Here is a 23,339-nt window from a genome sequence, read left to right as displayed (position 1 = left end):
CGTCATATCCGGCTTTTTGTAAAAGTTGAGGCGGCACTGTCACACCTTCATTTTTCAATCAAATTAATTGAAATTTTGGCCAAGCAATCTTCGACGAAGGCCGGACTTCGGTATTGCATTTCAGCATGGAGGCCTAAAAATTAATTGATGACTTTGGTCATTAAAAATCTGAAAGTTGTAAATACAATTATTTTTTATAAAACGATCCAAAATTACTTATATTTTATTCTTCATCATGTTCTGATTCCAAAAACATATAAATATGTTATATTCGGATTAAAAACAAGCTCTGAAAATTAAAAATATAAAATTTATGATTAAAAATAAATTTCCCAAATCGTTTTAAAAACAATTTCATCTTATTCCTTGTCGGTTCCTGATTCCAAAAACATATAGATATGATATGTTTGGATTAAAAACACGCTCAGAAAGTTAAAACGAAGAGAGGTACAGAAAAGCGTGCTATGCAGCACAGCGCAATCGCTACCGCGAAAAACAGGCTCGTCACTTTCACTGCCTTTTGCACTCGCGGCGGACTACGGTCATTGTGAAAAAAAATGCAGTGCGTTCAGTTTCATTCTGTGAGTTCCACAGCTTGACTTAAATGTAGTAATTTTGCCTTACGCGACCTAATTGTTTGTTTGTTTGTTAGGTGGGTGGTGTTTTTTTTGTGTGTGTGGTTTTTTTTTTTTTTGGGGGGGGGGGGGATGCAGGGGGAATATTGTAACTGACAGCTTTGTCCATTTGCGTAATTAAGTCAGCAAGACTGAGACTTCAGTGACTGATTTCTGAAGACGGTGTCGTGTCGGAGCAGAGTTGCTCTTCAAGTATTCAACGGTCAAGTCAAGTCAAGTATTTTATTGTTTCGGGCCACTGAGTCACTGCACAGGGCCACATCACTGCACATAAGCCGTATCTGTTTGGCCTATTGTGGCCTGTTCATGTGTACAGGAAGGAAATGCTCTTTTTGATACCAAGTGGTCTACACACTATGGTCAGCGGTCAGCACTAGCTACGCCTTTTTGCCGGATCAGTTTTTGTTCTGCGGTTATCTTCCAAACTGTTACGGACCTACCAATCAGACAATTACAATCTCAGTATCTATCTATCTACTCCCGAAGTTAGAGAAAGAAGCTATTTGATCTCGGCTGGCCTTTTATTGTTGAGCGTTTACACTGAGCTGCGGCTGTTGGCTTGCCAGTCTTATTATTGCTTGGTTTATTTATCTATTTGTTGATTTATATATATATATATATATTTATTAAATAATTAATTAATAATAATAATGATGATAATAATTAATAATGAATAATTATGATAATAAAAATAATCATTGAGACTTTTTCGCAATGGGAATCTGACATAAATTAGGCCTATATGGCAATTACATTTCTTTCAAAAACCCGTATGGAAAATCCCCAAATTGGGCTCCATCACTAAACCGTTTCATCACTTTGGGCCAGCAGACACATGCCAGTCGAGGCAGGCAACGATCCTCGAGCAGACGAGATGGCTTCTCCAAGGAAAAAGGCTGCTAAAGCAACCGTTTTCAAGACGGAAGATTCTCCAGCTAAACGTTAGTAACTTGATTTCGATTACTTTTCTGGTTTTTACAGTTTTTGTGGTCGAATTACGCTTCTTACTGTCCAATAACATACTTCGTCCCAACGTTGATCATGGCTCGTCGACTGCTAAAATTGTTAACAGCAGCAGTGAAAACTAAAAGCTAAATCTGCTACGATCTGTCCGACTGTTCGATGAACGATGTCTTTTTTAGGATGCTTTATGGTTCGAAGATTGCCTTACTTGTAAAATTGACATTGTACATGCCTTTGTTTTAGTTGATTGATCGTTTTTTGCTCGACAAAGACTACAAGTTACAGACGAAAAATCAAGATGGCGGATTTTAGCAGGGAAATAACTTTCGGCGCCAAAGCCAGAACAGGTTAACGTTTGGTGTGTTCTTTTGCTGAGTATGTTAACTGAGATCCGTTTTATTCTATTGTTAGCATCAATGTATTTCCCTGAAAGGTATGTAATGGTTTTGGCGTGTCGTTATTGGAATTACAGGCGGGCATCTCTTCGAACAGTGCACAAAGAAAACACCATTTGGGTAACGTGCCGTCTGCTTCGTGGCGAAAGCGAGGCTGCGGTCGTCCCGATTGTTGCAGCCAAAGAAATATGTCTCTCTTCGTCTCCGGTCATGAATTCTACCGAGGAGCACTATGGGCTTGATTATTTTGTTAACTGTTGAGCAGATGAGCAGGTACGAATCGTTGACATGGGACATTTACTGAGAATACATTTGCGTTGCACCCCAAATTCTGTCGACTGCTGTGCATCGAGAACGAGGCTATGTAAACTTCCGTGACGCTATTCCATGTGGTCGGGTGCTGAGCGCGTTTGTGATCTTATAGGAAAAGTTGTCCCATTTGGTTGGTAAGGAACATTGTAGCAGTGCGTGCAAAGTGAGTCACTTTATTTGTACGATAATTGATATTGAGTAAATACGACTTTGAGCATGTTAATATGATTGACCTGCAACAAATTTGATAATGAGATGGGGTGCGAAAAAAGGGTGAGGCTTATGGATATCAATCCAGTCCCTAACCACTACTACGTGTACTACTATAACTACTATAAAAGAGTGGAGAGTTTTATCTTATTTTTCAGGTGTGAAACTTATAAACATTGTTCAGACATGCTTATTATTGGGACCAGTGAAAAGTGTCCTTATTCTGCAGGTGTCCTTATTTTACAGGTTCAAGCAAATGTGGTTGCGAAAAGGAAAGTGCTATATTGTACAAGTATGTACATGTTTAAGAGTAAAAAGAAAACAAGTAAAAACAGTGAAATACAGTATTTTATTACCAGTTGTAACAGATCCAGTCCACAGAGAAGGACTTTTAAAAAGAACACTTTATCACATGTTGTTAACACAGGTAGAACAAGAATATATAAATTATTTAAAGTAAAAATAATTGGTCCTTCAGACAACTTATCACAACAGCTTTAACACAGGTTGAACAGCTGATGGCAAAATGATTAGCACACTTTGTTGAAAACCATTGGAAAACAGCATCATTTAGTTCCTCATAATCAGTTGCCTTCTTCGAAATCCTTTTTTGATCTGCTCGACATTCGTTGCTCTAAAGTGAGAGCGTTTCGTTCCTTCCGCAACCTAGAAGCCATCGTGATTCATTCAAACTTCGGCAAAACGCGATTGAATCAGCTGTGCAAGTGTGTGAGAATCTTCGATGTTGTTTACAAATGTACCGACTTCCGTCGAATACTTTCGATGCATTTCATTGGCTATGAGGTTGCTGACCAATCGCTAATAAGCTTGTTTCAGTTTCAGCTCAAAGCCGACCAATCGCGATTAAGCTTCTTTTACCTCTCAAATCAAGCTTGCGAGAGAGAGAAGACAGACAATCGCAATGATGTTTGGAAGTTAAACGAACATCCTTTGTCCGTATTGAGCAGTTACACAATTTAGTAGGGACCTAAAATAAGCGTCCACGTCCGTAATTCCGAGGTGTCCGCTAAGTACAGTGATTTTAATGAAGGAAACGATCCGTGCCAATAAAGACTGGCCGTATTGTGCGAGTGGCCGTCAAGTCCAGTGACCGCATTCTACAGGTTTTACTGTAATTTGAATGCGACTCGATGTGAGCTTATCTGCAATAGCACGTTTTTATGCACGAAACAAACGGCTGTGGTTCACAAGAACTCTAGCGATGGCTTTTGACTGTTGAGAGGAACTGGCGATATGCATAATCCGTCGTCTGCTACGACCCTTGCGTGACCCTGCTTCCGGGCTTTTCTTTTTTTAAACTTTCACAACTTCGAATTGTACTGATCTTGTCTTGATGAAAAAAGAATTCTTTTATGATTAAACTGAAGAATGTTTGTGTAACAAGCTGTCAATTTATTATTTAGATTTTAAAAGTTAGGTCTAGCGCAAAAACGCACCACGGTCCATTAACATTCTTCGATCCACGGCTATCGCCAGTTTAGAATAAGACCCGAAGGGAAGTAACTCATTTTTGACCTGAGTTCAGGATGGGTCCAAAAAGTGTCCGAGAAAAATTAATTCTTTAAAAATTGCTCGCTCTTTACGTAGGGCACCTAGGATGTTCCCGTTTGGTGAGCGTTCAAATGGAAGGGTATTTGTACTGTGTGTAAAAGCCTGACAGTATCTGTGATGGTTTACGGGAGGCTTACTGTGCCTTTAACCATACAGGGATTAACTGATTTATTTGCTTTATGTTTTATTTCATTCTGTGAATACTATTTCTTATTTGGGGGATATGTATAATACAAGGCTTGACAGGGATAAAGCTTTGGGACACAATCGGGGATATTGTGACGGCGGAAGCTAGTGTATTTATTAGAAGTAATAAATAATAATAATAATGGAACATTTATTTAACGCTTCCCCACAGCTCAAAGTGCTTAACAAGTTCAATCCAACAAAATCATGATATATACAATTAATACATTTGCATTAATAATGTCTCAAATAAAAAGGCAAATACTCATCAAAGAGCACACATACATAAATGCAAAAGCATGGGTATGTATGGGTAGTAATACCAAGAAACAAATAGTTTACCAGTGCACCACTGTATGCACTGTCAAGGATGCGAACAAACACATACAACAGACTGATCGATACTCACAACAAAGCACACATGCACAAACTAGAGTACACACACACACACACACACACACCAGGTTAACTGCTCATAGAGAATAATGTTTAGGACAGAGCTATTCAACGAAATGTAGACAACGACCATTACAATTTACATGGAGTTGACGTGCAGTGATACAATCATCAATTGGGCTTTTCCCTAAAGCCGATGTTACTTAAATTAGAATGGGTAATTCTGGGAAAATGTTCACGGGCTCAATGTCTTTTGGGGTCAAAAGAGAAAATTTGAGTCTGTCTAACACACTAATTCATGAGCATGGGGAACTACGACGCCCTATGGCTGGTTTATTATATACTAAAGGAAGCAAGTGGTTAAAAATTGGTGTTAGGGGAGCCAATGAAGGATAATATATAATAGGAACTTGTAAGTTCATTCACCTGTGACCTGATTCATACCTCAGTAAAATGGATTACTTTTTGTGATATTGAAGCGAAGGTAGCAATATGTTTGAAAGATTGCTTTACAAATACATTACATTGGGTTTTGTTGTTTTGACAGAGCAGCATTCTTGATCTTCACTTTAGCAATTGTTTGCCTTGACTATTGTGTTCGCTCCTCTTTTGCAGTTGCGCCTTTACGACAGTCCCCACGAAAGAAGACGATGAAACAGAATGATGGTCTGATGATGCTGATAGCTGCGGGAAGTGTCATTGATCAAAAGGCCAAAAGTGCTGACACTTCTTTTGAACCAGAAGCAGGTGCTACAACTCAGGATGAGCAAAACATGGACACAACACTCCAGTCAGCTGCTGCTGCAACTGGTGACAAGGAGACTCCAAGGAAGACGACTCCTAAACCTCAAAAGGTATGATGTTCTGGCATGCACTTCATATGGAAAGGTATTATTGGCTGCAGATTGACGTGGTTGCAGCTGAAAGTAAAACACATCTGTCCCTGCTGTCTGTCCAGGTGTGTGTCCCTGTCATACCTATTCAATATACTGCCAGAGATGTGGCTGAGGTGCTTAAATTTAAAAGTTTACATTTTAACCAAGTGAACAAAATTGGCTTTTTCTCTTCTTATTACTCTTTTGCTATGTAATAATATAGTGCGAGAGATGTTGTTATCGGTACAAGGCTGAGGTGCTTACGTTTACAAGTTTACATGTTACTTATTGTTAGCCAAGTGAATGGAATTTGTCTCTTCTAATTTGTCTGTTGCTATTGTATTTTTAGTGGACCAAAAGGAACCTGCAGACAGTGGAGGCAATCACCTTCGACATGCTGGTCAAGCTGCCAACCAAGACGTTGGTGGACTTGTTCTCTGAACGCTTGCACACAGACAACCAGTACGAGGACCGTATCACCTTTTTGTGCAAGTTCTTTGAAGACCCCGCCGTGTGCTCGGAAGAGTTTAAAGGCTATCGGAACGAAGACCAAGTGCGCAGAAGGATGGAAGAACACATGGTCAAACACCGCAATGAACTCATCAAGAAAGGTAAGGCTTTATGTGCTATAGTGATAATTACCTGCCTGTTTTTCTCAGTGTTGATCCCACTCTTACAATCCTTGTCAGACCGCTTTGATCTGTAAGAGATAGCTTCCTTCTTGTGAATCTCCATGGTATATCTGTCCACGTGAAAGATGCTCTGATCCCATGTAAATGTCTCGACAAATATATCTTGCACCATTGTCCATTTGGAGAGGGCGGTACCGTTAAACATTTAACATTGTATGCTTGGTGTTTGAGGTCTATACTAAATGACTATACTGCAAAACTATCAAGAGGAACCATTGTATTCATTTATAATTCAATGTGTGCTTGGGTGTTTGTTTCATTGTTTCACTTTCAATGTTTTTCTGTGATTGCAGGAGTTTCATCAAAGGATTTCAAAACTACTTCAGTTCAGTTCCGTGTTAAACAAGAAAAGCAGGCTGGTAAGTTGCAGGCCCATGAACCTTTTTACATTTAGTCAAGTTTTGACTAAATGTTTTAACATAGAGGCGAGACGAGGGTCGTGGTGTATGTGTGTGTGTCTGTCTGTCTGTCTGTCTGTGCGTGTGTGTGTAGAGCGATTCAGAGTGAACTACTGGACCGATCTTTATGAAATTCGACATGAGAGTTCCTGGGTATGATATCCCCAGACGTTTTTTTCATTTTTGAGTCACTTGAGAAAAAGTGACTCTATGTAATCGGTCAGTGTTAGTCTGTCCGGCCGGCCGGCCGTCCGGCCGGCCGTCCGTAGACACCACCTTAACGTTGGACTTTTCTCGGAAACTATCAAAGCGATCGGGCTCATATTTTGTTTAGTCGTGACCTCCAATGACCTCTACACTTTAACGATGGTTTCGTTGACCTTTGACCTTTTTCAAGGTCACAGGTCAGCGTCAAAGGAAAAATTAGACATTTTATATCTTTGACAAAGTATCTCGGAAACTATCAAAGCGATCGGGCTCATATTTTGTTTAGTCGTGACCTCCAATGACCTCTACACTTTAACGATGGTTTCGTTGACCTTTGACCTTTTTCAAGGTCACAGGTCAGCGTCAAAGGAAAAATTAGACATTTTATATCTTTGACAAAGTTCATCGGATGTGATTGAAACTTTGTAGGATTATTCTTTACATCAAAGTATTTACATCTGTAGCCTTTTACGAACGTTATCAGAAAAACAAGGGAGATAACTAGCCTTTTCTGTTCGGCAACACACAACTTAACGTTGGGCTTTTCTCGGAAACTATAAAAGTGACCGGGCTCAAATTTTATGTGAACGTGACTCATTGTGTTGTGAATAGCAATTTCTTCCTGTCCATCTGATGCCTCATATAATATTCAGAACTGCGAAAGTGACTCGATCGAGCGTTTGCTCTTCTTGTTTGATAAATGTCTTTGATGACGTCATATCCGGCTTTTTGTAAAAGTTGAGGCGGCACTGTCACACCCTCATTTTTCAATCAAATTAATTGAAATTTTGGCCAAGGAATCTTCGACGAAGGCCGGACTTTAGTATTGCATTTCAGCTTGGGTGCTTAAATATTATTTAATGACTTTGGTCATTAAAAATTCGAAAATTGTAATTAAATTTTTTTTTTATAAAATGATCCAAATTTACGTTTATCATATTCTTCATCATTTTCTGATTCCAAAAACATACAAATATGTTATATTCGGATTAAAAACAAGCTATAAAAATAAAAAATATAAAAATTATGATTAAAATTAAATGTCTGAAATCGATTTAAAAACACTTTCATCTTATTCCTTGTCGGTTCCTGATTCCAAAAACATATAAATATGATATGTTTGGATTAAAAACACGCTCAGAAAGTTAAAGCGAAGAGAGGTACAGAAAAGCGTGCTTTGCAGCACAGCCCAACCACTACCGCACTAAACAGGCTCGTTAATTTCACTGCCTTTTGTACGAGCGGCGGACTACGGTCATTGTGAAAAAATGCAGTGCGTTCAGTTTCATTCTGTGAGTTCGACAGCTTGACTAAATGTTGTTATTTGGCCTTACGCGACTTGTCTTCTCTCATAACAACATTTTCTTCCTCTGGTTCAGTTGTTTTCAGGTGTTCAGTTAATTAATTAAACAAGAAAGGGAAGCCCTTTCTAAATTAGGCATTGTTAAATGTCTTACAGCTACAGACTCATGTCTTACTCTGTTCTTGCAAAAATAAGGTTCTGCATTTGAATGAGTTTGAATCTAAAAGTAGACGTGCGAAGTGGCGCAGTGGTAAGACGTTGGCCTCCTAATCGGGAGGTCGTGAGTTCAAATCCCGGTCGCTGCCGCCTGGTGGGTTAAGAGTGGAGATTTTTCCGATCTCCCAGGTCAACTTATGTGCAGACCTGCTAGTGACTTAACCTCCTTCATGTGTACACGCAAGCACAAGACCAAGTGCGCACGGAAAAGATCCTGTAATCCATGTCGGAGTTCGGTGGGTTATGGAAACACGAACATACCCAGCATGCCTACCCAACGAAAGCGGAGTGAAGCTGACTATGCTCTCAGAGTATAGTGTGGGGAACCCAAATGGGCAAACAAGCTCACACGTCACCAGAATTTCTGGAACGCTGAAGAAGAAGAAGAAATGTCAAACATTATCAATGGATAAATGTCAAACATTATCAATGGATATCTTTGAAGTAATTGTGTTTTTTTTTTTATCTTTGAAAGTTAAATTTGACCAACATACCTCTGCTTCTATGTATAACAAACATATCATAAGGCACTTGCACTGGTCTATGTTGGATAATGCACTGGTTTGTATGCATGTGCTCTCTCTCTCTCTCTCTCTCTCTCTCTCTCTCTCTCTCTCTCTCTCTCTCTCTCTCTCTCTCTCTCTCTCTCTCTCTCTCTCTCTCTCTCTCTCTCTCTCTCTCTCTCTCTCTCTCTCCTCTTGTAAATTGTTAGTCCTGAATTTTTGCTTGATCATGAAGGTTTACCTGCAACAGGTTGTTTTATGTGAACTAAAGCAGAACATTTCTTTGCAGAAATCAAGCGCAAGAAAGTGTCATCATCTTCTGCATCCAAAAGAAATAGCAAGTTCACCTCCATAAAGGCCAACTCTCCAGAAGACGAACAAGCCATGCAGGAAGAAGACCAGTCAGAGCAGTCCGACATTGGCACCAAATCGGCCAAGAAAAAAGCCAGCAAAGCTAAGAAGGTCAAACGAGAGACCCCCAGAAAGCAAACCAGCAAACACGCTAACAAAGAAAACAAACCCACCACTACTTCATCCACAGCAACCGACAGCTCCACCCCAAGTGTGCAGAGGAAGAAGAAAGTCAAAAACCCTTCTTTGAGTGAAACGTCGGGTAGTGAGGGCGCACCAGCAGAATCCGCTACACAGGATGAAGCTGATGAACTGAAGCCTTACCCTCACTGTGATCACGATTACTCTACCCCCGCTGGCCATGAAAGGAAAGTGTATGAACATTCTGGAAGCGAGGACGAAATGGCAGACTCGGACGACGAAGCGTCAATATCCAGCGGTGTTAGTCTGGACTCCAGGGCCTCCCAGGATCTCTCCAGAGGCATCCATCTGTACGACGCAGGCTTGACGAACACTCCCATGGTCTGCAAGGAGGAGACCTTCCACGAATCCATGCCAGAAAAAAGTGAGCTTTTTATTTTTTGTCTTGTTCAGCTATTGTCTCTTTTTGTTTCTCTTCTTCTGTCTGTGTCTTTGTAAGCTTTTTCCAGTTAGTGTTAACATAAACATTTATTTTTCCAACCACTTTCCATGGTACCAGTTTGCAATTTTCAAGTGTACAGTTTACTCTGTACAGGATGAGATAGCCGACCGATCTTTTTCTTTTCTGAGGAAAGTGAATCAGGCTGGGAAACCCAGATAACGGTTAATGAAAGAAGAACAAGTTGCCTCTTAGTGCTAGGACTGGTTGGTCCGGTGTCAGAATAATGTGACTGGGTGAGACATGAAGCCTGTGCTGCGACTTCTGTCTTGTGTGTGGCGCACGTTATATGTCAAAGACAAAGCAGCACCGCCCTGATATGGCCCTTCATGGTCGGTTGGGCGTTAAGCAAACAAACAAACAAACAAAAATGCTATATTTATATCTTTTTTTTTAAACTCTCTGTGTTACAGATACATCAGTTATGGAGATATATCAAAAGCATTTTGGGTCAGTGGAAATGAAAATGAAGTGAATCCCTAAAGTTACTAGCCTGGAATGATGGCAATTCTTGTTGTCAGTCCAAAACGAAAAATGCAGCTAGGTTTGATAGCATGATTCTTCGTATCTGCAGAAGTGTTTCCATCAGCGACCAAGTCAACGGGGCGAGGGCAGTTGTATGTCCCGGAGGAGGAAAATGGCTACCTGGATGATGAGCTTGACAGCAAGGCTGGAATCAAGAAGCAGAGGCGACCAGCTCTACCGCGCACCAAAAACGACGAAATTCCAGAGTGGGAGAAGGTACAAAATTGTTTGATCACAATCATGAGGGTCAGGAAGCATTTAGTGTTGTAGTTGTGTTTGTGTAATTAGCATAATTACCAGCAGATTTTATAAATGTATGAACAGAGGGAGACGCACAAGTGATGTATTTAATAACAGTAGGTATTTTATTTACAGTAAACACATTTTTTTAATGAAGGATTTGGGGGATGTAGTATCCTCTCTGTCTGTCTAGATATCTTACCTGTAATTGAGTGTAAATAAGGGAAATGATGACTTCATTTCTTTTGATGTTTTAAAAGATTATGTCTAAATCTTCGAAGAAAAGTACTTGCAATGAAGTGAAGTGTACTTTCAATTTTGATTAACCTGAGAATGACACCTGCGTATATTGCATCGATTGTTGTTACACAGGTATTCTTGCATTTTCAGAGATCTGCATTGAAGTATATCCGAGAGTTGAAGCAGCGAAAGAAAGACGAAAAGATCGAGTATGTGTGCAAGATCTGCAAGGAGGGCAAGAAGTTTACTGCTGGGGCCACTCTCATTTACCACTACCGCTCTCACGCAGGTAAGACTCTCTTCCTTGTGTCACCTTTTTCATTTGGCCCTCTTGGTGTGCCCAGGGATCGGAGGTGATGTGAAGTATATTGTCTCCCTTGGTCAGTTGGTGTGCCCAGGGATCGGAGGTGATGTGAAGTATGTTGTCTCCCTTGGTCAGTTGGTGTGCCCAGGGATCGGAGGTGATGTGAAGTATGTTGTCTCCCTTGGTCAGTTAGTGTGCCCAGGGATCGGAGGTGATGTGAAGAATGTTATCTCCCTTGGTCAGTTGGTGTGCCCAGGGATCGGAGGTGATGTGAAGTATGTTGTCTCCCTTGGTCAGTTAGTGTGCCCAGGGATCGGAGGTGATGTGAAGTGTGTTGTCTCCCTTGGTCAGTTGGTGTGCCCAGGGACCAGAGATAAAAATGAAGTATGTTCTCTCCCTGGTATGAATTCCACAATTCCTAATGCACTGTTTTTCTTTATGCCTAAATTGTTGTTGAGTATTACACAAGAAGGCATTTATCACTGAGTTGTTTGTTCCAACACCCATGTGCACATGTGTCTGATTAATAATTACAAGTTAAAAACAAAAAGTAATACTCAAATAATCTGTAAAGAATGCAGACTTGTGCATCACCCCTTATAGTTTATGTGTGACATGTTTTGTCATGTTGATGGCTCAATTGATAAAGTATAATGCACATTTGAACTGCTGAACTGTCTTTGATCTAGTTAGGTATGTTTCTGTTTAATTCTGACCAAGAACAAAAACAGTTCTAGAAAAATTCCGAAATTGCTTTCCAAATCAAGAATGAAAAGCAAGTACCGTATTTGACGAATTACAAGACGCACCGTTTTATAAGCCGCACCCCCGACTTTAAAAAAAAAATTGGGACGAGCCACGTATAGGCCGCGTCACTATATTAGCCGCCGTCGAAAAAAAATTTAATCAGATCGTGTCAATCAATCAAAACAACCAGGCAATTGAAAGTACGGTATTTGGCGAAATCGGCTCCGAGAATAAACAAGTGAAACAAAGAAGAAAAGTGAAAAAGTTTGAAGAAAAATATCACACACACAATTTGTAACCAACACACACATGTAGTCCCGCCCGGAATAAGCTTTTTTGGGATGATTTACGACTTTAGCGCACATTTCGAGCAGACGAAAACACAACATGGCGCCTCTCGCTCCTCCAACTATCGCGAGACTCAAAAAAACAAAATCTTGCGCGCGCGACATCCTGATACATCCGGTGTTTCTCTGTACGCTATCTTGTCACGACGACTTGTTGACAAACGAAGATTCGCGAAAGAAAGAGAAAAGCGCAGAGTCTTGAGTAGAGAGCTAATAAAGCAAAATTGAGCAAAATGAAAATCCTCGGCGACTTCCATTAGGTCAATGCTATTCAAGTTTAGGTAACGTTTTAGCCGCATCTTTTTATAAGCTGCAATGCGATTATTTTTGAAAAAAAGTCGCGGCTTGTAGTCCGTCAAATACGGTAGGATAAGTTTATGGACCTTTTAATTATTGTAGACAAAACAAAACAATATTCACAAGAACTTCAACCTTTCTGCGCCATTCCTTTTGTCATTTTGCTTCCTGCCATCATCTTTTGTCATTGTTCTCTGTCTGGTGTGTGTCTTGTTCATTCACTATCAAAGAGTTGAAGTTGTAGGGAATTTTAATTTGTCTATATTTAACACTTTTTTTTAGCCGAGACGAGCTGTGCTGCAGCAGGTAACTCAGAATTGTAGCAACTGTGTATCAACACGATGGAATGCAGGCGTTAGATTGACGTTACAGGAAGCGACTGAAGTGACTGTGTGTATGGATATATCCGTACCAGATCAGATAGAGCCATCTGAGTGGGTACGGATATATTCGTACCAGGCAGACAATGAGTTGAGCATTCCACTAACTAACCTTTCTTTTACTTTTTGTTTTGGTTAAAGAAATTCTTGGTTTTGTAGAAAGCTGCAAATTCAGTGTGATTGATTGCACGAGTAGCATGCTGTTAATTCTGTAATTGTAAAGTTACAATGTGTGATCCATTTGTTGCAGGGATCAAGCCGTTTGAGTGCAGCGACTGTGGGCAGAAGTTCACCAGGCAGCACTCCAAGAATTATCACATGATGATTCACAGAAACGAGAGTCGCTTTGTCTGTAAAGACTGCGGCAAACGCTTCAGGCATCCTTCACATTACAATGTAAGTCATGCTTCATCAGTACTTTGAAAACAGCATTCTGCAATATTTGTGTGCAAAGGAAAGGAAAATATTACTGAGAGAAATTATAGCAAAAATCCTAAACACAAAAACAGTTGATGAGAGCCGCATTGATCAGTAATCTGAAAACAGCATTCTGCAGTTTATGTGATCAAAGACAAGGAAATCATTTCTGATGGAAATTACAAGTAATAACACTAACACAGCTGACAAGATCTGAATGTCAGTGTGTTTTACCAAGGTGGACTGATGTTATGGCACATTTTAGATTTGGATGGGCTGTAGAGTAGTTTCTTATGTGTTTGCAAGTGTGGTTCCGCTGTATTGGTTGTTGTTGACATGTAGTTTCTCATGACTGGTGTTTTAATTTTGCAGGAGCACAAGAGGAAACACACTGGTGAGACCCCCTACGAGTGTGAAGACTGTAAAATGAAGTTCAAGACAAGAAACACTTACAAGCGGCACCTGAAGACCAGACACGGCAAGCTGCTGACGGCAAGGGGCATCAAGCGCATGTCACGGGAAGAGTTTGCTAAGGTGCGCACCAAGCCCTACAAGAAATCCAACGAGTCATCACCGTCCCATGAGCCCATGCATGCACAGGAACCCGCCCCTGGACCCTCAACCATCTTGCCTGCTGTTGAGCTGAAGCCACGCCGGATAAAAACCTCACCGGTGTCTCAGAGCTCTAAAATTCCCATCGCTCCGGCGACTATGACCATGGTACAGCCTTCCCCCATGGCCACAGTGTCTCTCCCGCCTGTCAGCACCCTCCTGCCGCACTTCTCTCACTCTCAGGGCGGCACCATGGTGCGTGTCAACCCCCCTCCCACCATCACAGCCGTGTCCCACTCCCAGCCCTCGGTGGGCGTTATTCCCCCCATGGGAGCCATGCGGCAGGCCGGCCCTGGCATGGGAATGCTGGGTGTGACCATGGTGGACCCCAACGGGATGGTGGCCTCCCCCACGGGTCTGCCCCAGCCCACCCAGATGATGGTGCGTCAGGCAGTCAACATGCCCATGGGGCAGCCCGCCATCTCGCTCCCCAGCCTTCAGGGGCAAGCCTACTACACCATCACTGCCTACACCCCCATCGTTCCCATGGAAGCTACACCTACAGCATACGCAGCGCAGCACGTGCAGCCTCAGGTGACCCACGCGTCTATGGCGGATGACACAGCTGACTACAAGCCTGTGGGATTCATCACCCACCATTAATGTGTGTGTGCTGTGTTGTGGCTCTACTGTCCTTTGGTCATGGTGCACAAGTGAAAAGGAGCAATTCGCAAGCAATATTGTGCCGGCCGTGATCAGAGGTGGCACTGTCAGAGATAAGATAGGAATTGATAAATGATATGATGAAGTGATAGGTACTTGCAAATAAAGACAGGGGTAAATTTTGTTCGCAAGAAGTTTGAGTACTTTGATGGCTTTTATGTGAAGTAGCATGCATTTTTCTGATTCCCATTTACAGTTAATACAGAGGTGTTCTCTTTGACTAATGTCCATTCCTAAACACAAGTTTAATAGTAGATACTAGAAGATGTTTCTTATCACAACTTTGATTGTTCAGTACTTAAAATGAGAAATAAGTGGAAAATGGAATTGGCAGCACATATTCTTAAGTGAATGCATTAGAAAAAGAAAGAAAAAAAGACATTGGTGTGTGTTCATCTTTAGTGAATGCATACACAAAGAAAGAAAAAGACATTGGTGACTTTCCTGTACATAAGTAAATGTCTCCATGGCAGCTACTTAAAATATCCGTTAAGTACCTTTTTTCATCAGTTATATGAAAAGCTGTTGGCAAAATTTCAAGTTATTTACATGGGTGTTACTCTTCCGGCTTTTGCCTGATTGCCAGTTTTTGAAAAAATCTGAAGCCGGAAATTCCGGGTTTTAAAAAAAAAGAAAAAAGCTTCGTTTCGCTAAGTTGAAATAACGAGCAGCGGTTCCGATCCGACTTTTGACACCGGTTTGCGTGCTCCCTTGGATTTGCCGCCATCTTGCTTATTATGATTTGGTTTCGTCAGTGTCCAGAAACTTTCTTTCAAACTTGAGCATTTTGGACCCCTGCCTTTCAGGTTTTTTGATTTTTCCCAGTAACACCCATGTATTTAGATCTGTCTGTTTGATCTGATATGCAACTGGTGACATGTCATCATGAGTTTTTTTTCTTTCCAGTTAATTTATTCCTGCGTTACTCAATTTGATGTACATTAAACATTTTGATTTTATTTTCTTTAAAGAAACAAACTTGTTTTGACCCAAAAGAAAATACAAAAAAGTTTCTTTTTTACCTCTTAGTATGAGAGCTGCTGTCAAGACATACGGTGGACCCCCCCCCATTTAAGACCTCCACAAATCTGAGAAAATCAGGTCTTAAAAAAGAGGAAGTCTTAAAATGGGGGTAACTTTACAGAGGTGATGAACAGAAAATATCAAAAAGCAGGGTCTTAAAAGGGAGGGAGTCTTTACATTGGGGGTCTTAAAGGGGGGTTCCACTGTACTGTGAAGACTGAAGTTTCTGGAGAATTATATTATTCTACTTTGTTTCCTCTTTGCAATGGTGTACCTCTGTCTCATTCTGGTTTTTTTCATCATAGCTTGCTGTGCAAATTGTTTACCCAGGGATAATTTTGTACCTGATGTTAGGACCTAAGTGTGAATAGTAGTTTGTACAAGCAACAGATTCTATGCAGCTATTTCATGACAGACTTTGTAGGTTTAGACTGTATCTGAAGTTGGTTTACTATGAGAAATGTTGAAAGGTCAGTGCCTTTCTTTCCACATGCAGGGTATCAGTGTGAGTCACATACAGATTGGACATGTCGTTATACTATTGTAGTCAGTGTCCATGACCTGTTGCTGTTCATCCGTTTCTTTGTACAATGTACATGTATTTCACACTTGGTTTTATCATGTCCATGTCATTATTCTCTGTGATATTACTGTGTTTTTGCTGCTGTACAGTGTTAATAGTTTTTTGTCTTTTGTTGGAGCACAGCAAAAACAATAAAATCCCATTATTACAAGTTTGTGTCATCTGATTGTGTGTGTTTGAAACCAAAAGACATTGTTTAAGATCTGATTGACGTTAAGTATAAGAGAACACACCAAGTTGTTACACTTACCAGTATCTGTTGGTCGTGGCCACATGTATAAGAATGACATTCATACTTACCGGTACATATTTCTCTCATTTCGGATCACACCAGTAAAGGTTTTTTTAATCCCGCTCTCCAACTTCCTTTTTGGGTGTGTATGCATCGCACAAGTTCATTATCATCATTTGCTTAATTAAATTAGCTCCGAAGTTTCTATGCTGAAGAAGGCAATAGGAGGTCAAATTGGGGGGGGGGGGGGTAAATGAATTTTTCTTTATTTTGTTGATTGGTTTTGTTGGTAGACACAGAGAGGGATGTTGGAACTGGTGTTTCCATTTCTCGGTGACTAGATGCTACTTACTATGTACTGTCAACATGCAATATTTTTCACTGCATTCACTGACTGTGATATTTACTCTGCTACCGCAGTGAAGTGTATGCTAAATCTTAAACTTACAATACTGAAATCTGATAGCTTCAGAAGTTTTTGTCAACTGTAGACAACCAAGGTAGAAATTTGGGGAGTTATCTTTCTGCTTTATTTACCATCTTTTTCCCCACTCACCACAACTATTTTCTACTTGTCCGATTAGGTGCAGGGGAATATAAACAAGAATAATTCATGTTTGGTCATGTCTTGCCACTTTCAAAGATGTCAGGTGATTTCTGTGGTGTTCTTGTTTCTTTATCGGGTAGTGGAGGGGCATCTGATTTCTTCTTGCCTTGAAAGCTTTGCAATGAAAAAAAGACATTCAAGAATAGTTCTCTTGATTTCTGCTAGAAAACTTGTATCCTCCAGACTTTCATATTCCCATTTTAGGTAAGATAAGCTGTAAAGATTTAACAGCAGTTAAAGCCTTTTGTGGTTGAAACCAAATAAAAGCATTGGTGAAAGAAATGTTCAGTGTAAAAGCAATGCAGCCACAGCAAAAGACTGGCAAATAGCATGGTTAACGTGTTTCCTTTAAATGCCAGTACGTGTAACACATACACTATGTGGGTGCCTGTTACATGTTTTTTTGACTCACATGCGAAGCAAAAGTGAGTCGATGTACTCGCCCGAGTCGTCCGGCCGTCCGGCCGGAAAACTTTAACGTTGGATATTTCTTGGACACTATTCAGTCTATCAGTACCAAATTTGGCAAGATGGTGTATGATGACAAGGCCCCAAAAAACATACATAGCATCTTGACCTTGCTTCAAGGTCAAGGTCGCAGGGGCCATAAATGTTGTCTAAAAAACAGCTATTTTTCACATTTTTCCCATTTTCTCTGAAGTTTTTGAGATTGAATACCTCACCTATATATGATATATAGGGCAAAGTAAGCCCCATCTTTTGATACCAGTTTGGTTTACCTTGCTTCAAGGTCAAGGTCAAGGTCACAGGAGCTCTTCAAAGTTGGATTGTATACATATTTTGAAGTGACCTTGACCCTGAACTATGGAAGATAACTGTTTCAAACTTAAAAATTATGTGGGGCACATGTTATGCTTTCATCATGAGACACATTTGGTCACATATGATCAAGGTCAAGGTCACTTTGACCCTTATGAAATGTGACCAAAATAAGGTAGTGAACCACTAAAAGTGACCATATCTCATGGTAGAAAGGGCCAATAAGCACCATTGTACTTCCTATGTCTTGAATTAACAGCTTTGTGTTGCATGACCTTGGATGACCTTGACCTTGGGTCAAGGTCACATGTATTTTGGTAGGAAAAATGTGTAAAGCAGTTCTTAGTGTATGATGTCATTGCTAGGTTTAGTTATTTGACCTTGACCCTGAAGGTCAAGGTCATGTAAAGGTCAAGGTCAAGCATGTGAGTCGTATGGGCTTTGCCCTTCTTGTTTTAGTTTAGAGCACAGCTACAGTCTGTACAGAGCATCACAGCATTTTGCTTAAATTCTTTTGAGTCTGATCTGATTAAAAAAACCAAGAAAGGTAGGTTGTTGGAAGTGGAACGTTTGTTATTGACAAAACAATTCATTCATAATAATTGTGAATGTATTGTTTTGTCAATAACAAACATTCCAACAACCTACCTTTCTTGTTCTTTGATTCTGAATTTTGGAACATTGGCAGTCGTTGAGTTTATGGATCTGATCTGAATAAGCAAGATTTGCACCTTACAACAGCAGTCAAACTAAAAATTAAAAAATTAAAATGTGGGCTGCAGAAATCCGGACTTCTTTCCTTTTCATTGTGGTCCATGAAATGTTTTGAAAGCAACGGATGTATCATCCATGTAGCTAAAAGCAGCTGCAAGTTGTTTTACTTCTGTATCAGCCTGACATGACATATTGCGTCTTGTTTTAACCGCTGCTATTTACTTTGTGACGTAACTTACCAAGGGAAGAAGGTGTGCTAGTGATGTTCCTGCTCATCAACAGATTTTTGGATATCCCAAAGGTCTACAACAGGTTTATAGCGACACAGCGAGCACAGGTGGAATGTCCATGTTCCTTTCAACACTGTTCAAATCATCCCACCAACACTTTTTGGATATATATCCCAAAGGTCTACAACAGGTTTATAGCGACACAGCGAGCACAGGTGGAATGTCCATGTTCCTTTCAACACTGTTCAAATCATCCCACCAACACTTTTTGGGGTAGAAAGAGTTTGGAAGTATATAACGCAAGCCTGCATGTCAAATTAAAAAAAAAAATTTTTTTAATGTGTTTCATAGACAACAAAGTTGCACTCACAATTTGAAAGTTCAGCTGACACAATAAAATAATTTTAAGACAAAATGGCATTTATTTTTTGCACAGCATATTTATTTCCATATTTCATGAAAAGATTGTCTCATCCTTTAAAAATCAATTAACTCCAGTGCCCTGTTGGGAATTTAAATAAAACCTTTTGTACAGAGATTTGTGTTTCTATGCATGTCAAAGGTCTTGGTTTTCTTTACTTCTGTAAAATGGTGTATATAGTTGTACATTTGTATGAAATGGTTCATAATGTACAGAAAAATGTTTTACATAAAGACAATACATATTGGCTAAACAAAACTTGTTGCTCTGCGTATGTGTGTGAACGAGTGATTCTGTGTGTGCGTTGAGGTTTGATTATCTAGACCATCACAGCTGCAATCTAATTACAGTGGAACCCCCTTTTTAAGACCTTCAAAAATCTAAGAAATCAGGTCTTAAAAGGGAGGGAGTCTTAAATGAGGAAAATTCACATAGGCTATGCACAGAATATTTAAAAAAAGGAGGGTCTTAAAAACAAGGAATTCATACATTGGGGGGTCTTAAAAACAAGGAATTCATACATTATGGGGTCTTAAAAACAAGGAATTCATACATTAGGGGTCTTAAAAACAAGGAATTCATACATTAGGGGGTCTTAAAAACAAGGAATTCATACATTAGGGGGTCTTAAAAACAAGGAATTCATACATTAGGTGGTCTTAAAAACAAAGAATTCATACATTAGGGGGTCTTAAAAACAAGGAATTCATACATTAGGTGGTCTTAAAAACAAGGAATTCATACATTAGGGGGTCTTAAAAACAAGGAATTAATACATTAGGGGGTCTTAAAAACAAGGAATTCATACATTAGGGGGTCTTAAAAACAAGGAATTCATACATTAGGGGGTCTTAAAAACAAGGAATTCATACATTAGGAGGTCTTAAAAACAAGGAATTCATACATTAGGGGGTCTTAAAAACAAGGAATTCATACATTAGGGGGTCTTAAAAACAAGGAATTCATACATTAGGTGGTCTTAAAAACAAGGAATTCATACATTAGGTGGTCTTAAAAACAAGGAATTCATACATTAGGGGGTCTTAAAAACAAGGAATTCATACATTAGGGGGTCTTAAAAACAAGGAATTCATACATTAGGGGGTCTTAAAAGAGGGGTTCCACTGTTTAGAAAGTGTTCACACCTTTGTCTTAGTGTTCACACTTTTGTCTTAGTGTTCACAGCATTGATCACTCTTTGGAAATGTGTTGGAAGTCTTTTTGTAAACAAACGTACTGGAATATCATTCGGCGTCATTCATCAATATCATGGTCTCTCACTCTTGTAGCCAGTCAAATTTTGACTACATTGTATGCTTTCTTTCTTTATTTGGTGTTTAACGTCGTTTTCAACCACGAAGGTTATACATTGTATGCGAGATAAACGAAAAGCTTATTGTTTCTAATAACCCATCCTGTGGTAATTCAGTAGATCAGCGCACACAGAGGTACTGTTTGTTTTTGCTGCTAAAGAGAAGCACATATCGCAACACAGTAAGAGATAAAGGGTCTGGTTGTTTCATCTCTCGGTCACAAGAGTAAAACACAATTAGAACACCAGATGAAGCGTGAGCACGAACAGCCTCCTTATCTGCACCTCAATACAACACACATTTCTGCAGATGCAAAGACTCGGAAAGCAGCACAATCATGTCATTGATAAAATCGCACTGTATAAAAACACGAGCACTGGTAAAATATGTACGTTAAAAAAAGTTAATACTGATTGCAGATGAATGCAGATGTATAAATTGTTTCAGAATGACATTCCCTGTTAGTTACTTTTCTGAAATTGTTCCAGACACAGGGATTTGCAAAAAAGATGTCTTTGAGGGTGGTGGGGGAAACTGGTCATTTTCCACTGTCCCTCAGCTGACATTCTGGCTGTCTTCAGTGCCCGCAGAACGGTTTTTAAAACCAATAAGCTGTTCTTTGCTAGCAGTCTGCAGACGAGGGTGAAGGCGCATGAACTTGAGGCACCTGGTTGAACGTGTTTTGTGTTGTTCCATTGATTTGAGCTTCAACCTCAAGTGATTGTGGCTGAGCTGTGTGTGCTATACCAGCCTTTTCATGTGAATGCACGCTTGCCGCTATGACCTCTGCCCCCCAAAGTTGCTGTGATGAGGCAGCTGCAGACCTTGAAGGTGATGTTTCACTTGACACAGTCACATTTTCTTTCTCACTTCTATGGTCTGGCAGCGACTTGGAAGGTACTGGTCTCTTCCTGACGTAGGGGTTATCAAACCCAGACACAAGCGTAGCAGTAGGGTTGTCCTCTTCTCTCGACTGCCGTGAGAACTTGGGCCTTGGCGAGCGCCGAGTGTTGGATTCTGTCGGCTTGACTTTGGAGTCGTCAACCTCCTCCTCCACCTCGTCCTCATCACCAGAGGCGTTGGGCCACAGAGGTACGCAAGAACCGGTGTCAAAACGGCCGCTGTAGCTGTTGCTATTGCTGTTTGTGGCTGATGTGGGTTTGAACAGCAGGTACACCTCCACTATGACCGACACCACGTGAATGGCGAGGGCCAATGGCTCGAACCACGACAGGGTCTGCACATACACAGAGAAAAAAATGGACCAAATATAAGTACAGTAGAACCCCCATTTTAAGACCTTCACAACAGAAAGTTGGATCTTCAAGAGGAGGGAGTCTTAAAACGGAGGTACATGTATACATTTACAGAGATTGTGATCAGAAAGTCTTTTTTTATTTTAAGTTTTAAATTTGGGGGGGGGGGGGGATTCCATCGTACTGAACAATCGATCAGAAGCATTATGGGATTTCTGCTTAAGTCAGTAATGTTCTAGCTTTAATTTGATGGTGACATGTTTACCTGACTAGTTACCCATGAAGTACTCATACTGTGGATCATCAATCTGTCTCCCATATATATATACCAGAACATTTTTGATAAATGGATATTTCAGTGCATTTGTAATATATATATCTGATTTGAACGCATCACAGTATACTCTGCTTAATAAGGTCACCTTGGTGCAGGACAAAAGTGGCTATATATAGCGCGTGGATTTAATAAAAGCATAAGCATAAAACATAAGGAAAAATCCGTGCAGTCAGAAATTGGCCTCAAAAAGCGGGTGGCTTTATTAAACATGGCCTGTATCTTGTATGCTCACAGTGAGACATAGCTTCTCTCTCATGACATTGTTTAATTCTTTTTAAATAGAACACTACAACCCAATGATCTTCAATTGACAATGACAGGAAATTATTTGTCTAACCCCACATTTCTAATAGTAATACGATGGCTTGTTGATCTCTCTTTAAATGTCAAATTTGGGAAATAACTCTGTCGGGTTTGTATGGGTTGTGAAAGAGTGAATACCCTTGCTTTTAATGAGGCAAACTTTCCCACGTGCTCCTTGTCAACATGTGGAGACATACATCCTTGCTAGTGACTGGCCTATAACATCATGTCATGTGGAGACATACATCCCTGCTAGTGACTGGCCTATAACGTCATGTCATGTGGAGACATACATCCCTGCTAGTGACTGGCCTATAACGTCATGTCATGTGGAGACATACATCCCTGCTAGTGACTGGCCTATAACGTCATGTCATGTGGAGACATACATCCCTGCTAGTGACTGGCCTATAACGTCATGTCATGTGGAGACATACATCCCTGCTAGTGACTGGCCTATAACGTCATGTCATGTGGAGACATACATCCCTGCTAGTGACTGGCCTATAACGTCATGTCATGTGGAGACATACATCCCTGCTAGTGACTGGCCTATAACGTCATGTCATGTGGAGACATACATCCTTGCTAGTGACTGGCCTATAACGTCATGTCATGTGGAGACATACATCCCTGCAAGTGACTGGCCTATAACGTCATGTCATGTGGAGACATACATCCCTGCTAGTGACTGGCCTATAACGTCATGTCATGTGGAAACATACATCCTTGCTAGTGACTGGCCTATAACGTCATGTCATGTGGAGACATACATCCCTGCTAGTGACTGGCCTATAACGTCATGTCATGTGGAGACATACATCCCTGCTAGTGACTGGCCTATAACGTCATGTCATGTGGAGACATACATCCCTGCTAGTGACTGGCCTATAACATCATGTCATGTGGAGACA

General features: G+C 40.4%; 2 protein-coding genes across 3 annotated transcripts in view; one reads left to right on the top strand and one right to left on the bottom strand.

Moving 5' to 3' along the window:
* Nucleotides 1-1,467: 1,467 nt before the first annotated feature.
* LOC138953018 (zinc finger protein 652-like) lies at nucleotides 1,468-18,310 on the top strand. Its single transcript, XM_070324786.1, has 9 exons — nucleotides 1,468-1,576; nucleotides 5,285-5,523; nucleotides 5,894-6,155; nucleotides 6,530-6,595; nucleotides 9,153-9,779; nucleotides 10,429-10,595; nucleotides 11,010-11,148; nucleotides 13,185-13,330; nucleotides 13,724-18,310. Exons 1-9 carry the CDS (start codon nucleotides 1,471-1,473, stop codon nucleotides 14,564-14,566), a joined length of 2,595 nt encoding a protein of 864 aa, XP_070180887.1. The 5' UTR covers nucleotides 1,468-1,470; the 3' UTR covers nucleotides 14,567-18,310.
* Nucleotides 18,311-19,215: 905 nt separating this feature from the next.
* The window catches only part of LOC138953022 (uncharacterized), a 31,217-nt gene continuing 27,093 nt past the window's right edge, over nucleotides 19,216-23,339 (bottom strand). For both annotated transcript variants that reach the window (XM_070324791.1, XM_070324790.1), the window contains exon 5: nucleotides 19,216-21,766. In XM_070324791.1, the coding sequence (XP_070180892.1) occupies nucleotides 21,152-21,766 (615 nt within the window). In that variant the 3' untranslated portion in view covers nucleotides 19,216-21,151. The remainder of the gene's footprint in view (nucleotides 21,767-23,339) is intronic.

Source organism: Littorina saxatilis, linkage group LG17 (genome assembly GCF_037325665.1).
Source record: "Littorina saxatilis isolate snail1 linkage group LG17, US_GU_Lsax_2.0, whole genome shotgun sequence".
Classification (NCBI taxonomy): Eukaryota; Metazoa; Mollusca; class Gastropoda; order Littorinimorpha; family Littorinidae; genus Littorina; species Littorina saxatilis.
This window is presented reverse-complemented; position numbering and strand designations above follow the sequence as displayed.

Excerpts from the sequence above, each read along its gene's own strand:
- LOC138953018 (XM_070324786.1), top strand. The coding sequence starts at position 1,471 with ATGCCAGTCGAGGCAGGCAACGATCCTCGAGCAGACGAGATGGCTTCT. Across the intron at positions 9,780-10,428 it reads CGAATCCATGCCAGAAAAAA|AAGTGTTTCCATCAGCGACC; the intron begins GTGAGCTTTTTA and ends TCGTATCTGCAG. Across the intron at positions 10,596-11,009 it reads AAATTCCAGAGTGGGAGAAG|AGATCTGCATTGAAGTATAT; the intron begins GTACAAAATTGT and ends TTGCATTTTCAG.